Source organism: Nicotiana tomentosiformis, chromosome 3 (assembly GCF_000390325.3).
Source record: "Nicotiana tomentosiformis chromosome 3, ASM39032v3, whole genome shotgun sequence".
Taxonomy (NCBI): Eukaryota; Viridiplantae; Streptophyta; class Magnoliopsida; order Solanales; family Solanaceae; genus Nicotiana; species Nicotiana tomentosiformis.
This window is the reverse complement of record NC_090814.1, coordinates 97,078,758-97,094,155: the sequence shown is the minus strand read 5'-3', so window position 1 is coordinate 97,094,155 and position 15,398 is coordinate 97,078,758. Positions and strand designations below refer to the sequence as shown.

The following is a 15,398-nucleotide window of genomic DNA, read 5'->3' as shown; positions in this document are numbered from 1 at the left end:
CTATAAGTAACGTAATAATAATTGCAATTTCAACTTGAAGTGGCAGGAAGAGATTTATGCCCTCTAGCTACTATATTACTTATAACTAATCTGTCATTCTGCTTGTTTGTTTGCTTGTCAACTTCCTCTCTAGTTGTTTCTTAGAATCATTCATTAGCTCCTTTGTCCCCATTTTTTATTTTCGCAGTAAGAATTAGTATTTGGTACTAGCCTTGTATTTGCGGGTTAACTCAAATCCAGTAGCTTTAGTTAAAACATTGTATTTGTTTTATTAAATCTATTGAATTATAAACATATTGCTAATTATGGACGGGTAAAATTGGGGGCAATGTCTACCCCAATTCCCCGATGAGAGAACAAAGGGAGAGCAAGGATCCACGAGATTGTAATCGAGATCAGAGACCCTTCTTATCGAGGCCCAAGAAGAGTGAATGATATACCCGACATGATAAAGCGATGCAACCCAGGCTGAGTATAAGTTCTAGACCTCGGGAGACACGGCGAACAGTTGTGCGTGACGGATAGAGGACCGCGATACTCGCCCTCAACCGGATATCACGACGCGAATCTCGCTTGATATCGATTATGGATCAACAATTACCGGGAAAAGAAGATTTTTGTCTTTTTTAAACTTATACTAGGACTAAAACTCTCCTACTATATAAAGGGAAAATTTTTCTTTAGTGTGACATATTATAACATGCAATTCAAAGCAATAAAGTTTTACTTTTGTCTTCTAGCTACCGTTAAAGGCATTACTCACGTGTTCTGTTCTTTATTCGCGACTAGGCTTGAACCGAGGTTCCAATCGAGGACGAGCTCATTATTCAATCTAAGATCAGTCCTGGTCTTAACATTGTGATTGGTTTGATCGATTATTTCATCTTTAATTCATTTATTTGTTATTCTTAATTATTCGTGTTGAATTAAATCACATATTCTTTAAACCGCGTACAAGTTTAATTGTTACATAATTTTGGGGTAAACACTAATATAGAACTTCGTAGCTTAAAAAGACTAGAATCTGAACCCATAAGCTTCAAATATTGACTCTGGCTATGACTGCTATTGTAGCTACTGCCGACAGTATTCGTGATATGAGATTTATGACTTCTCAAGTTTGAAAATTGTGAGGAACAAATGCGGATCGAGAAGTTAAATTTTATGAGTTTAAAGTTCAGAATACTACCACAACCTGTTTTACTTACTGAATTCGAAATCTACTATTTATGCTTATTTATTAATAAATTTTTAACATATAGTATATATATCACATTGGAATAACAGCTACCGAATTCATCCTATCTCGTAAGTTGTAAGTGGTACACTACATCAGCCCTAGGGGTGTTCAAACCGAATCGAAAAATCGTACCAAACCGAAAAATCAAATCAAACCGATTAAAAACCCCGACTAGGTTTGGTATTGAGTAAAAAAACGGAACCATATATATATATATATATATATATATATATATATATATATATATATATATATATATATAAGACTTTATATTGAATTTTCTTTAAAAAATATAGAAATATTTGGGATTCTATCATGTGTTAACTTTGAAAGCGTACATTAACGAAAAATTATTGTTAGACGACTAAGAAAATAACTATCATGTGTTACTAAAAAATTTTCCCATTAGAATATTTTAATAGATCATATGTTTATCAAATTTTTCAATATTTACTAAACATATATTCACTTATCAAAACTATATCTATAACTTTAATAAAGTAAAATTAGAATAATATTCATGTAACAACAAAACTCGAAAACCCGAAAACCCCGATAAAATCGAACCAATCTAAAACGATACAGATGGTTTAGTTTAATTTTAATAAAAATTAAACTAAACCGGTCCATGTAAACTCCTAATCAGCCCCGGTGAGGAAACGTATAAAATTTAGAAGTTAGACGTTCCATAGGTTTTTTACCAAATGGTTGCCGTTACAAATGGTAGTCAATTTAAACGCTCAAAAGGAAAATTTTAAACGTTAGAAATTAATGATAAGAAGTAAAGATGGCATTCGAATTTAATTGGTAGATAACAAAATATCTAGACAATTTTACAATCAATACATGGAATCTTTCAAAATGCCTCATTAGTTATTCACATTAAAATTTTGAGTTACACTGCTGGTAAAAAGGTGTTTAGCTTTCCATTGCCTTCAAATCGCTTTGAGGAATAAGATCGGATTCGAAAAATAAATTAATTTCTAGGATACACTGTCCTTCAAAATATGCTTAGTATTTTTAGAGCGTAGCGTTCTGCTTTCATTTTGACCATTGGAACGGGAACCCACTCCTAATTTTTAGAGCGTAGCGTTCTGTTTCTAAGTATTTACTTTTTGGTACATTGGGGCCCCTGAAATGGCTAAGTGTAACTTCTTAACCTGCATCTAATTGTCTTTGGTAAGGTAATATTTTCTCTTGATTTTTTTAAAAATTTTACACATTATTCGTCTTGAGCAAATAATGGCACTTTTTGTGTATAATAGCAAATGAGCTTAGTCATATTATTTAATTACTTTAAACAGCTAATCCAAACCAGCTCTAATTCGATCTACTCTGAACAAATAGCATCCACATTGCCCTTCTTTCATTTCCTCACTATTCTAGGAAATTTAAGTTTCTCCTTTATAAGGAAGTGGATATTCTCTGGAATTTGAATGTTTTGGGTGAGAAACTCAAAGTTTAAACTTGCACGTTCCCTTTCAACCTTCCCAAATCAGTGGACCCCACACAAAATTAAAAAAAGAAAAAGAAAAAAAGAAAGAAACTCCAATTTCAACAAAAATTAAAGGACCGGGTTGTGGGAGTGTGGACAAGGGGAATGCACAATTTATGATTGTATGAGTTAATAAAAAGATGTACTCCTTCTTAATAGTGTTTTTAAAAGGCGTTTTCGGAGCGATGCGCACCAAAAACGCCCCGAGGCGATGATGTGGGGCGAAAATCACAAGAGGTGTACGCCCAGCAATTCGGGGCGTACGCCCGGTCATTTGAGGCGTGTTTTTTTAGTGAGGCATAAACCCCATAAACTTTTTCAAATTAAAACAAAATTTGTTGAATAAGTCCTTCATATAATACCCAAATTCTCAAAAGTCAGCTCGGTAATTATTCAAAAAGTTTAAAAAGGAACTTAAATGTATTAAATTTAAAAGTCAACACCTTTTTTATTGATTGAAGTACTAATTCATGGTCATTTTTTTGTTCCTCCATATAGAAAACTTTATTCTTTTAGAATCAAGTTACTTGTGCTTGTAAGTAGCGTATAATATATTGTTTCGACTAGTTTTTTGTAGGGATAGAGCGCGCGCGCGCGCGCACACACACACACACACACACACACATATATATATATATATATATATATATATATATATATATATATATATATATATATATATATATACATATTTATAATTTTTTTCAATTTTTATGCAATCTCACCTGTTTATTAATATTTACTGTTATTATATTATTTTATAAAATATTAAAAATTAAATACTTATGGATCTTACGCCCCGTGCCTCGAGGCTTACGCCCACGCCTTTTAAAACACTGCTTATGACCATATTGCACAATACTATTGCAAATTGAGAAGTCAAATAATTTATTATGTGACCACAAAATTTCTAACTACTTTTAGCTTAAAGAATTTGTGTTCATTGTACTATTTATAAAATTATTGAACAACAATTTTATTTTAAGAAAAATTAAATAACATTCAAATTCACGCAAAAAAAAATCGAATTTCGTCATTGTAATAGTTAAGCAAATCTCGTAGAGAACAACAACAACAACAACAACAAACCAATATAATTTCACTAGTGGGGTTTGGGGATAGTAGTGTGTACGCAGACCTTACCCCTACCATGAGGTAGGGAGGCTGTTTCCAATAGACCCTCGGCATCCTTCCCTCCAAGAACTCCCCACCATGTTCTTGGGGTGACTCGAACTCACAACCTCTTGGTTGGAAGTGGAGGTTGATTACCATCAGAGCAACTCCTCTTGTCAACTTTTTGTAATTAAGAAAAAAATCTTTAATTTTGTAAACTTTTTTGTGTGAAGGGGAGTCTTGGAGCAACGGTAAAGTTATCTCTGAGTGACCTATAGGCAGAGGCGGATCCAGGATTTAAAGTTTATGAGTTCCTACCGTAATTTTAAATTAATATGCAATAATAACTAGGTTCACGGTTAGATATTTACAAATATTTAGAGAATTTCTCAATATAAATAAAGGGTCTACGCAAGAGTTACAGGATTCCTAGGAACCCATATTCAATGCTTTAGGTTCGCTCCTGCCTATAGGTCACGTGGAAGCAACCATTAATGATTGCAGTATGGTAGATTGTCTATATCACATCCGTGCGATGATTTGCCCATTTGATTTTTTATTTATTTATTTTTATTTTTTGGTCAATTCCATTTTGTAAAAGAAAGTGATCAGCTTTATACAATAGACACAGGAAAGAACAGCGACCCTCCCCTGGACCCTTGTCCCATTTCCTATCTTTATGCTGAAAAAGTAGTGAGAGAAGTAGATATTACTATATGGATTCACAGGTCTTTCTTTGGTTCTGAAAAAAGTTACTCCTAGTACCACAGCTGCTAAAGCATAGACCTTTTTTCTTTCCATTTTTTTGACTCAGTGAGAATCAACAGGGGTTTTCTTGTAATTTCCACCTTGTAAATCAAGCTGCAAAACAATACAGAGAGAGAGAGAGTGAGTGAGTGTGTGTGTGTGTGTGTGTGAGAGAGAGAGATACATAGACAAAGTGGTAGCATTACTAATGTAATGGTGTGGCCACTCTGGAGACAGAAGAACACCAACCCCAAATGATTTTCTCTGTAAATTCTTACTCACTGCTTCTAAGTGTACTTCTACTACTGGAATTTTACTCTATCTTGATATAGACTCTCACAACTTCTTTGTTTCTTCTATCTCTGTCTCCTCATTCTTTTTCTCTCTCTAAGCCCAAGACCATGTCAGCACTATAGCAGCAAAACTTCCCATTTCTTGATAAAGAACCATTCTTTTTTCATAAATTGTGAAATCGGAACTTGTTTCTTGTTTGCTGCAAAAAAATCTGCCTCCACCGACACAATGGCTACTAAATCAAAGTAAGTGCCACTGGATCTGATTTGGGTATTTTCCTGTTTTTCAATTGATCCAATTTTTTGGGTTGTATCTGCATTTTGTTACTCGTTTTATGGTGCTTTGTAGAAAAACATTCTCTTTTTTTAATGCCTTTATTCTTGATTTTGTGCATTTTGTACTTGGTTAGTGCTTAGATTTGCTTGCTTGTGGTGTTGTTTTTTTATGGATCATAATTCTTTGAGGATTCTTATGTACTTTTGACTTGATCTCTGGATCTAAATTTGTGCTCCAATTTGATGCCCTAATTTAAAGGTGTGATCTTTTTTTTGTGGTTCTTTTGATGCTATCTCGTTTACTGCAACTGTATGCTAAATGCTGTTAGAAAAACTAAAAAAGAAGAAGCCTTTTGCTGTAGTTGGACACAAAGTTTCTACCTTTGGCTTGGATCCGTGGAATTGTGTTTGCATTTTCTCCAACAGGATACTGAGTTTGTGCGTAGTGTAATGTTGCATTTTAGAAGTTGCCTAATTGTTGAATATTTGAACTTTATATCAGATCCTCTCTATCGGACAAGTCAACACCAGCAACTCCTCGGGACCGGGTGAGTAAAGTAAGCAGGGGACTATCAAAATCTGATGCTGATTCACCCTCGCCTTTTCAAAGTTCACGCCCGCCAGTTGAGAAGTCTCCGAGATCTGTAACTTCCAAACCCTCTGTGGAACGGCGGTCCCCTAAGATCAGTACCCCGCCTGATGTAAGTTTCGCAAAATACATTGACTACATTTCCTTGGTTTGCCAGCATTTTTTTCGGGTGGGTGTTGGTGTTTGATTCTACAAATGGAGAAGGCGAGGAGTTTAATGCTAAAATGCAACTTAAATTGCAATGTCCTGCTGTTCTATATGTCTAATAAGGTGAAATTTGAGTTCTGATTCACCAAGAAAAAAAAGGGCATCCCAGTGCACAAGGCATCTTGCGTTCACGCAGGGTCGGGGAAGGGCCGCACCCTAAGGGGTGTGATGTAGGGATGAGTTCTGATTAACCATCCGGTGAATTATATGCACTAGCAGTTGTGGTGATGAGTCAATTGTATAGACTCTCTAACATTAATGCTAGATGGAAGTTATTTGTTTTTTTGTCTCAAAATCAGGCTGTTTGTGAAACTTATAAATTCTGATCTGGATTATTGCATGATTTAATTGTTGTCAGAAAAAGCCAATGCGGATCCTGAAGCCATCGGAGCTGCAAGCTGAATTGAATGTTGCTCAAGAAGACCTTAAGAAGGCCAAGGAGAAATTGGCTTTGGTTGAAAAGGAGAAGGAGAAAGCTCTTGAAGAAGTGAAGGAATCTCAGAAAATGGCTGAAGAAGCCAATGAGAAGCTGAGAGAAGCTATGGTAGCTCAAAAGCGAGCTGAAGAAAACTCTGAAATTGAAAAGTTTCGTGCTGTCGAGATGGAACAAGCGGGCATTGAAGCAGCTCAGAAGAAAGAAGATGAATGGCAGAAGGAGCTTGATGTCGTGAAGAACCAACATGCTTTGGATGTTGCTGCTCTCCTATCCGCCACTGAGGAACTTCAACGTGTAAAGCAAGAATTAACCATGACTTCTGATGCGAAAAATCAGGCACTCAGCCATGCCGATGATGCCACAAAAATTGCTGAAATTCAGGCAGAGAAGGTGGAAATTCTCTCAGCCGAGTTAGTGAGAGTGAAATCTTTGCTTGAATCCAGGAATGAAAATGAGTCTTGTGAGAACAATAAGTTAGTGGAAGATTTGAACCTTGAGATAGCGGCACTGAGAGAAGAAGGTAGTGAGAAGAATAAGTTATTGGAAAACCTGAAACTTGAGATAGAGGCACTGAGAACAGAAGATGGTGAGAAATGTAAGTTGTTGGAAAATCTGAAACTTGAGACGGAGGCTCTGAGAAAAGAAGATGGTGAGAAGAATAAGTTGTTGGAAAATGTGGAACTTGAGAAAGAGGCACTTAGAAAAGAAGATGAGGAGAAGAATATTTTGTTAGAAAATCTGAAACTTGCGACTGAGGCGTTGAGAAAAGATGACGGTGAGAAGAACAAGTTGTTGGAAAATCTGAAACTTGAGATTGAGGGATTGAGAAAAGAAGATAGTGAGAAGAATAAGTTGTTGGAAGACCTGAAACTCGAGATGGAAGCACTGACTGAAGAACTCGAGGAGGCAAAAAGTTATGAAGAGAAATTGGTGGAGAGAGAAGCTCTCCTGGAGCAACTTACTGTCGACCTGGAGGCTGCTAGGATGGCTGAATCTTACGCACATAATCTAATGGAGGAGTGGCAGCAGAAGGTTGAGGAATTAGAGGCTCAGACTCAGGAAGCCCGTCATTTGGAGAGATCTGCGTCTGAATCACTGGAGTCAGTCATGAAACATCTCGAAGGAAGTAACGATTTGTTACATGATGCAGAATCTGAGATTGCTTCTCTCAAGGAGAAGGTGGGCCTACTCGAAATGTCAACGACAAGACAGAAAGGGGATCTTGAGGAGTCAGAACGTCGTGCTCAGATTGCTAGGGAAGAAGCTTCTGAAATGGCAAAGAAGGTCGAGTCTCTTATTGCTGAGCTTGAAACTGTGAAGGAGGAGAAAACTCAGGCTATCGAGCACGAGAAACTAGCAGCAGAAAGTGTTCAGTCCCTGTTGGAAGAGAAAAACAAACTTATAAATGAGTTGGAAAATTCCAGGGAGGAGGAAGAGAAAAGTAAGAAGGCGATGGAAAGTTTGGCATCAGCACTGCATGAAGTTTCTTCAGAAGCAAGAGAAGCCAAAGAGAGGTTGTTGTCTAGCCAAGCTGAACATGAACATTACGAAACACAAATAGAAGATTTGAAGTTAGTACTGAAAGCAACCAATGAAAAGTACGAAAGCCTGCTTGGTGAAGCAAAAGAGAAAATTGATGATCTCACTACTTCAGTCGAACAATCTAAGAATGAGCACCAAATTTCGAAGGCTGAGTGGGAGGACAAGGAGTTTCATCTGATGAATTGTGTAAAGAAAACTGAAGAAGAAAACTCTTCAATGAAAAAAGAAATAAACCGGTTAGTAAATCTGCTAAAAGAGGCTGAGCAAGAAGCTTCTTTCAAAGAGGAAGCAGCTCAGTTGAAGAATTCCCTAAACGAAGCTGAATCGGAGGTGACCTATCTGAAAGAGGTTCTTGGTGAAGCAAAGGGCGAGAGCATGAAGTTGAAGGAGTCACTGTTGGACAAGGAAAATGAAGTGCAGAATATTCTTCAGGAGAATGAGGAGCTTCGTAGTAGAGAAGCTAAATCTTTAATGAAAGTTGAAGAGTTGTCCAAGTCCCTCAAAGAAGCTTTGACCAAAAAGGAATCTGAAGAAAATGGAGAGCTTTCTGAAAGTGAAAAAGACTATGATATGCTTCCAAAGGTGGTGGAATTCTCTGAACAAAATGGAGGAGGAATACTGGAGAAGCCTAAGATTGAAGTTATGCCTCATCAATCTGAGCAATCCACTGAAGAAAAATTTGAAGGAGTCAACATCACCTCGCGTGATGAAGCTGTTGAGACCTTAGCTGAAGTTGAGAAGCCAAATGGAGAACTGACTGGAAATGAGCACAAAGAAAAGGAAGATGAAGATTCAGCAGAAGGCGAGTTTAAAATGTGGGAGAGCTGCAAGATTGGCGACAAAGACTTCTCTCCAGAGAGAGAGACAGTACAAGAAGAGGAATCAGAGTCGAAGAAAGATGTTGGAGAGAGCTTCGACCAGGTAAATGGATTACCTTCAGCGGAAAATCCTGAGAATGGTGGCACATCTCCTACAAAGCAGCAAAGTCAGAAGAAGAAAAAACCTTTGCTTCATAAATTTGGAAGCCTACTGAAGAAGAAGGGCACCAGCAGCCAGAAGTAATAGACCGGTTGTCACCTATCTTGTGCCTGACGTGTAGAGAGGTATACTAAATTCAAGAGTAAATGTTGGACTTAATTGTGTTTGCTCAAAATCTTTGCTTTTCTTTTCTTTTCTTTTTTTTGGTTATTTGTTTTCTATCTCAAATAGGTGTTTACATAAGAAAAAGATTGTATCATCAGTAGTGTTCCATTCTTATTAGTTCTGGGGTTCAGTTTCTCAATGTGGTTTTATCATGTTGGGTGATATCCTTTATTTTTGTATTTTATTCTTTTTAGCTTTATTCTCTTTATATACTTCTAGTATCAAATTTGCATCTGAGAAGAGAGAAGTGTTTTTTTTTCAAATGTACTTTGATATGGTCTAGGATTGGTCTTGGTTCCATCGTCTATATCCTAGTTAAACTTATGGCGTTAAATTCATTGCTGTTCTTGAAAAAATTGTTACTCAAGCAGCCAAGTTGCTCGCTTCGGGGGAGATCCGCCTTATGGCCAATTACAACTCTTCTTTTAATTATATAGCCCTTTTCCCATAACAAAACACAGCAACATTCATAATTAGCGGTTCAATGTGCATAGGTTCATAAGATTAGGAAAGTATAATGCAGCTGAAACTGTCCAAAAATAATCTGATTCAAAATTTGGTATCTAAATGATTAAATTAATATGAAGTCAAAAAATAACCTATTTGCCCCAGGAGGATATGATATCTTAAAACTTCATCACGTAAAAGATAAATTAGGTCTATGCGTATTCCTATTAAACTTAATTAGAAAAAAAATATTGACAATAAAGTTTTACCCTTGTATAATGGAGTTTTTTTATAAACTTAGAATATGGCTGGTCAGTTGCCAAAATACAATTTTTAAGTGGTTAACAATCAGTCATACAACCAATAGTCCACGAGCATATTATTTGACAATGAAATTTTGTTAGCATGTTAATACGTCTCAATGTAAAATTAGCTAAAATAGAACATAATAGAAACAAATGGTTCATATATACCAATAAGAGGCTTCTTGGTTTAGTATAAAGGACTTATACGTCAGTATATAAGTAAATTTGAGATTTAAATTGAAGGATTATAATTCCAAAGATGTCAAGTTATTTTAAGAGATTATACGGTGTCAATTTGGAATGAACTTAATAAATGATCTTGACTTTGCGGTTAAGAAAAAAAAAAAAAAAACTAGCGCGTAAATTTATCGGAGCTCCAAATAAAATCCTAAACTGCCAAACCAAGTAACTACTGAACCGCGTGGCAGGCAAAGGATCTTCTCTATTTTCCTTTCTACTCAGCAAAAACTTTCCTCTTTTCTCGCCCAGAAAAATTATTCTAATCGGAATCGGTGGCAGTGACAGTGAGAAGAAGGCATGTTGGTGGAGCTGATCTGTTTCCTTATCGTTGTCATAGTACTTAAGTACTTCTTTTACTATGACGATGTTATGGACATTGGAACCTCCGATTTCAATGCTCTCTTTACAGTCGCCGAAAGGTATTACGGTCTTCATCTTTTGTACTGTCGTGATTTCATTTGTGTTTTCTAGCTCCGATCTTCATTACATTGATTGTGATCTTTCTTTCCTTTTGTGTCAAAACTAGACTTGAGAAGCTTTATGGCGGTAAGGCTCATGTTGGGCTTCAAATTCCTGACCAGGATTCTGGTTCTCGACAGAGTATTGATTTAATTCTCGTCACTAAACGGTGCGTCTCTTTAACCCACATCACTTTGTGGTACCGCAACTATATGTATGCTTAATCGAACAAGGTGTATCTGTGCAATTTATCTGATCCATTGGCTGATCAAACAAAAATGAATGACTCGTTCGTTACAAAAACTTTACCTATTTCCGTGGTTGTTGGCGTAATTTTGGTTTTCACGTAGGAGTAGGAACTTTTAGCATTCTCAAACAATAATAAAGGCTAAGGTGGAATGCACCACAGGTGCTTTACGATTTGCTGTCCGCCTCATACTACCCGGGGGGGGGGGGGAGCTAGCTTGAAGGATTGGGGTTTAATTGAATCCCCTTTATTAAAAATCATGCGTAAATAAGGCAATAACTTGTTTTTTGTTATATATAAGCTGTTGAATCCCTTAGACATAAGGAAAAGTTCTAGTAAAGTTTCAAAGGGGATTCAAAAATTGCTTTAGGTCATTAGTTCAAATTCCAGGGGTCACATTTTTGATAAATAAACTACTGGCTCTGCCACTACTCGTACACCCCAGAACACTGATTGATGCTTCACGCCGTGATTGTCCATTCAAGTTTTATACATATATGTTACCCCTAGTCAGTCAAATCATTTTTTCGACATCTTTGCTTTTGAATTTATAAATTTTTAATGTATTTTCTTTAATTAATTAATTTCTAAATACTTTTATGATATGAAAAATACACGGAACTTATGCCACGCCTTCCCTTGATGGTAGCACAAGGATATGTTTGTCTGTTTTTACCGTATATGTGATTTAAACAATTTTGTTTTCCTTCAAATAGATGGAAAGAAAAACCAGTTCATAAACTAGCCTCTTTTTTCTACAGGGAAGCTGTGGTAGTTTGTGTTAAGAATGTATCAGGGTTTGTATCTGTTGATAAGGACGGGAGATGGGTTTGTACTGGAGGCCATAAGACGGAGCGTCTCCCAGATCCTGTTAGTTGCAAATCCGTTCTTATTGCTTTTTTAGGTGTTACCGGATTTGACAATGCTAAACTACTTGATACTTGATTGATTACTCAACATGGAAAAACTTTTGTTCTCTATCATGGATTTTTCTATGATTTTTTGCTGGTCAAACATTACCTTAGATCTCATAGATTCTGTGAGAATCTTGCTTCTACACTTGCACGACTGCTTAGGCGGCCAACTCCAGCCATGTTCTTTTATATTGCGGGAAATTTTGAAGTGAATATTTCTAGGTGCCCATTCAGTAGTTAACGTTTTTAATAAGGCCCGTGCAATGATAATTATCTTTAGGTCCTTTATACATGCCGGTATTGCCTTCTTTTAGTTTTTACTAGTATTTACATGAGCTGTAGGATTTCTTCAGTGATGGTCTTCCTTAGAAGGGATGGTGCTATGTCATCTCGAGTTTATGCTTAAGGGCTTTAAGGTAAATCACTATCTAGAACTATCTGTTTCCTGTCTACATGGAGAATTTTCATGATTGTTGATCCACTCTCCCTGGAAGGATAGATGTCACTTGCTCAAGTTCCTCTGGGAGGAATGTTCTTCTGATACTGTTATCCCATACGAATCCCCTAGAAAAGTATCCTTGGTTCATCTTACAAAGTTTCAGCATTATCTACATAATTTTCTTTAGAGATTGCTTTGGAATCATGAATATACCCGTAAGACTATTACTGAGAAGATGAATTGCCACAGAGATGTTAAGCAGCATGACTTTTGCTGCTTGCTTGTTAGGAAAGTAAGGTCATCTATTTTTGAGGATATCTGTGAGATCAAGAGCTCACAAAGTTGTGAAGTGAGATTTTAATTTGCTTTGCATCATTTGTCTGATTTATAATATTCAGTTGAGAACAGTTCCATCAGATTCCACCTATTGCTTGGTTGATTGCTTGCATTAATTCTTTGCAAGTGCATACTGCATACAGCAACTACTACTACGCCTCAATCCCAAGCAAGTTGGGGCCAGTGATATGAATCCTAAATCTACGTCTTGTCAAGCAACTTGTCATCTTCTATTATTTATCATTGATCAGTGGAATTTGCTTCTTTACTGCTTATATCAAGATTTTAGTTTTGTGCCTTGTTATTATAAGTTTCTATATTTCAGGTAGCAGAAGCAAAACGATTAGTTCCTATTCTTGAATCCTACCTTGAACAAAGGGGCATTACCCTTCCTGAAGGATATTTGTCTTGCAAAGTCATATGTCCAAACCCCAATTTCCGGTATGCATTTTAATCATCTTCTGGTTATATATCATAGTAAATATTGGGTTTAAGCATGTATTCCACATAATTTCATCAAGCTATTCCTTCTAGACTTGGGGCTGGTTAACAGAAAACATAATGATGCTTTCTGCCAATGATTTTACTTGTTTCTAACCAACTCCTCTTTGAAGCTCGAGGAGCATCTTTTGGAAGCAAACTTTTGGAACTAATTAGAAATTAGATGATATGGATAATAACTCTTGAGATGTAGGATTTTAAAGGTTGAATTGAATGTATAGTTGTTCTGTTCCTAGGTGCTTAGCTCCATCCCTGCTCCATAGCTTAATATTACATTTTTTTAAACCAGGCTATAGCTTCCCGATCAATAGCTCGGTAAGGTAGCCACCTGCCCTAGTTCTAATGATTGATATAAAAGGTGGTAGAGCCTAGAGGGGCTGAGGGATGAAAAAGGTACATTACTAGCCGTCTTTAATCTGAATTGATAGAACTTGAGAAAATTAAATAAAATAAGTAAACAATTCACAATATACACTTGTCATGTAAAAAAAAAATGCACCAAATATAAACTATTGAAATTAACTTTCAAATCATTTATGCTATTCCAGTGTTATGTTTCTCCTGTGATCATTAGACTTGCATCTTGTGATTACTGTTAAAGCTTACTTCTATCTTGCAGTACCATTGTGTCAGACTCTTTTCCCTCTGAGGTCATAACGTATGATCAATGGATTCAACTAAAACCAGAAACGAACATGCTCTCTGGTTGGATTAAAGGTGCATTTCTTGGTGGGAAGAAGGAAATGCAGGAATCAATACATGAGAAGCTTAATCTTGTACTCAGCACAGCTCCAATGTGGGACAGGTCTCTTACATTGCATTCATCTTTATGTTGTTTTATGATTCTAATGTTTTCAAGAATTGGAATGAAACAGTCAGTTTGCCGTTATCACCAAGAATGTTGACCTATCTAATAGAACTTCAAAATTCATATGATTAATGTTGGGGACCGTCCTTTTAACAATGAAAAAGAAGAAGTTAGGGGACTTGCGAAAAAGTGTTTTTGGTTTTTTACTAATTCAGTGTTAGATCTTCAATGGACATAGAAGAATTGCATCAAGCAGTAGAGTGTTGGCTAATAAAGCCCGCCATTCCTGAGAAAGTGTGTGTGTGGTTTTTTTTTGGGTTTGGGTGTGTGTGTGTGTGTGGGGTGGGTGGGGGGGGTGGGGGTGGGCTATTTGTGTAAAACCAGTGATTTGCACATATCCTTGCAGTTTAAACTGAAGTAAAGCCTTTCCAACTCTAAGATTTTACTCTTAATTATTGTGAATATCTGATAAATGCAGGTTAGAGCTTAAAGGTAATAAATTTGTTCTTGGAGAGTTTCTGGAGTTCAAAGGGGACAATGAAGATATTCAGGCACTGGGAAACATCAGGAGATCAAAAGTTAGTAAAGTAACAATCCAGAAAACAAGCATGTTAGGTGTCGGTAAGGAAAATAATAATTGTGGTAGTTAGCAAATGCATTCACCTGATCGTACTTGGAGATAACCTTGTGATAATTTCTTCGATTATTTTACATTCTATATTCCTTGAATCTAAGAAATCTTTTGTTGCTTTGGGAGTTGCAGCGAGTTCCAAGCTCCAAGTTCTCTACCGTCCTCGAGATTATCGTGGTGAAGGGGCATCAGCTTCTGACTGGAAAGAAGTCACTGTCCATTCCAGGACAGAGATTAAAATTCTACCAAAAGGTTCAACTAAACCACGCAAATACAAGTTATCCTCGGTTATTTCCCTGTCATTAAGTGCCTGATCTGTCCTCGTGAAGTATATGGGCATTTGATCGTTGAGATGGAAGTGGTGTAATAAAAATGTATAACTAGGCTGAACCTCATTTTACCTCCAGAATTACTAAGCTGATGTGCATATCCCTTCAGGCTTCAGGAGCAGCAATTCCGGGTCAATGTCATACAGATAGGGTTCTCTTAGCTCTTTCCTTCGTAAAACATTGCCGACATAGAGCACTAGTAATGAGTAGAAAACATATTAGTAAATTCTGGTATATGATAGAGCAAATTGTCTGTAATGTTTTAAAGATTTAACTTATATACATTGAAAGCAAAGTATTTTTACACTGGTAGTGCCATATTGTAGTAGGTATTTGTCTTATTTTCCGGATCACTAATCGAACTTCTTATAGATGGTTCCCTTTGTTATCTTTAGGTGACTTGATATTATAAATTTGTTTTATACTATTAATGGTGTATAGAAGTTAAACTCATGTTTTAAGTGCCATTTTTAGCCGTGGACTAATTAATATACCGAGTGAGGCATAATTTCTTCTCTGGTTGATACTTAGATTGTCCTTGTACGCAAAAGATGCGCAAGATCAGATTGAGTGATACTTTTAGCAACTTGGCGATGCCAAACTACAAAGAAGATATATTTCTATATATATACGGTCACAGTTATCTCGGATTGCGTTCTAG

At 36.4% G+C, this 15,398-nt stretch overlaps 2 protein-coding genes across 2 annotated transcripts; both read left to right on the top strand.

The window, feature by feature from the left end:
• The first annotated feature begins 4,552 nt into the window (after positions 1–4,552).
• On the top strand, positions 4,553–9,220 carry LOC104100883 (WEB family protein At3g02930, chloroplastic-like). Its single transcript, XM_009608253.4, has 3 exons — positions 4,553–5,134; positions 5,667–5,865; positions 6,319–9,220. The coding sequence occupies exons 1-3, from the start codon at positions 5,118–5,120 to the stop codon at positions 8,998–9,000; spliced, it is 2,898 nt and encodes a 965-aa protein (XP_009606548.1). The 5' UTR covers positions 4,553–5,117; the 3' UTR covers positions 9,001–9,220.
• A 1,008-nt stretch (positions 9,221–10,228) lies between these two features.
• Positions 10,229–15,043, top strand: LOC104100892 (uncharacterized). Its single transcript, XM_009608263.4, has 7 exons — positions 10,229–10,492; positions 10,600–10,701; positions 11,541–11,649; positions 12,794–12,909; positions 13,589–13,774; positions 14,256–14,398; positions 14,541–15,043. The coding sequence occupies exons 1-7, from the start codon at positions 10,371–10,373 to the stop codon at positions 14,720–14,722; spliced, it is 960 nt and encodes a 319-aa protein (XP_009606558.1). The 5' UTR covers positions 10,229–10,370; the 3' UTR covers positions 14,723–15,043.
• The last annotated feature ends 355 nt before the right edge of the window (positions 15,044–15,398 follow it).

Coding starts and splice junctions, on each gene's coding strand:
- LOC104100883 (XM_009608253.4), top strand. Junction 5,866..6,318: donor AGATCAGTACCCCGCCTGAT/GTAAGTTTCGCA, acceptor AATTGTTGTCAG/AAAAAGCCAATGCGGATCCT.
- LOC104100892 (XM_009608263.4), top strand. CDS start 10,371: ATGTTGGTGGAGCTGATCTGTTTCCTTATCGTTGTCATAGTACTTAAG. Junction 10,493..10,599: donor CTCTTTACAGTCGCCGAAAG/GTATTACGGTCT, acceptor TGTCAAAACTAG/ACTTGAGAAGCTTTATGGCG. Junction 14,399..14,540: donor AACAAGCATGTTAGGTGTCG/GTAAGGAAAATA, acceptor TGGGAGTTGCAG/CGAGTTCCAAGCTCCAAGTT.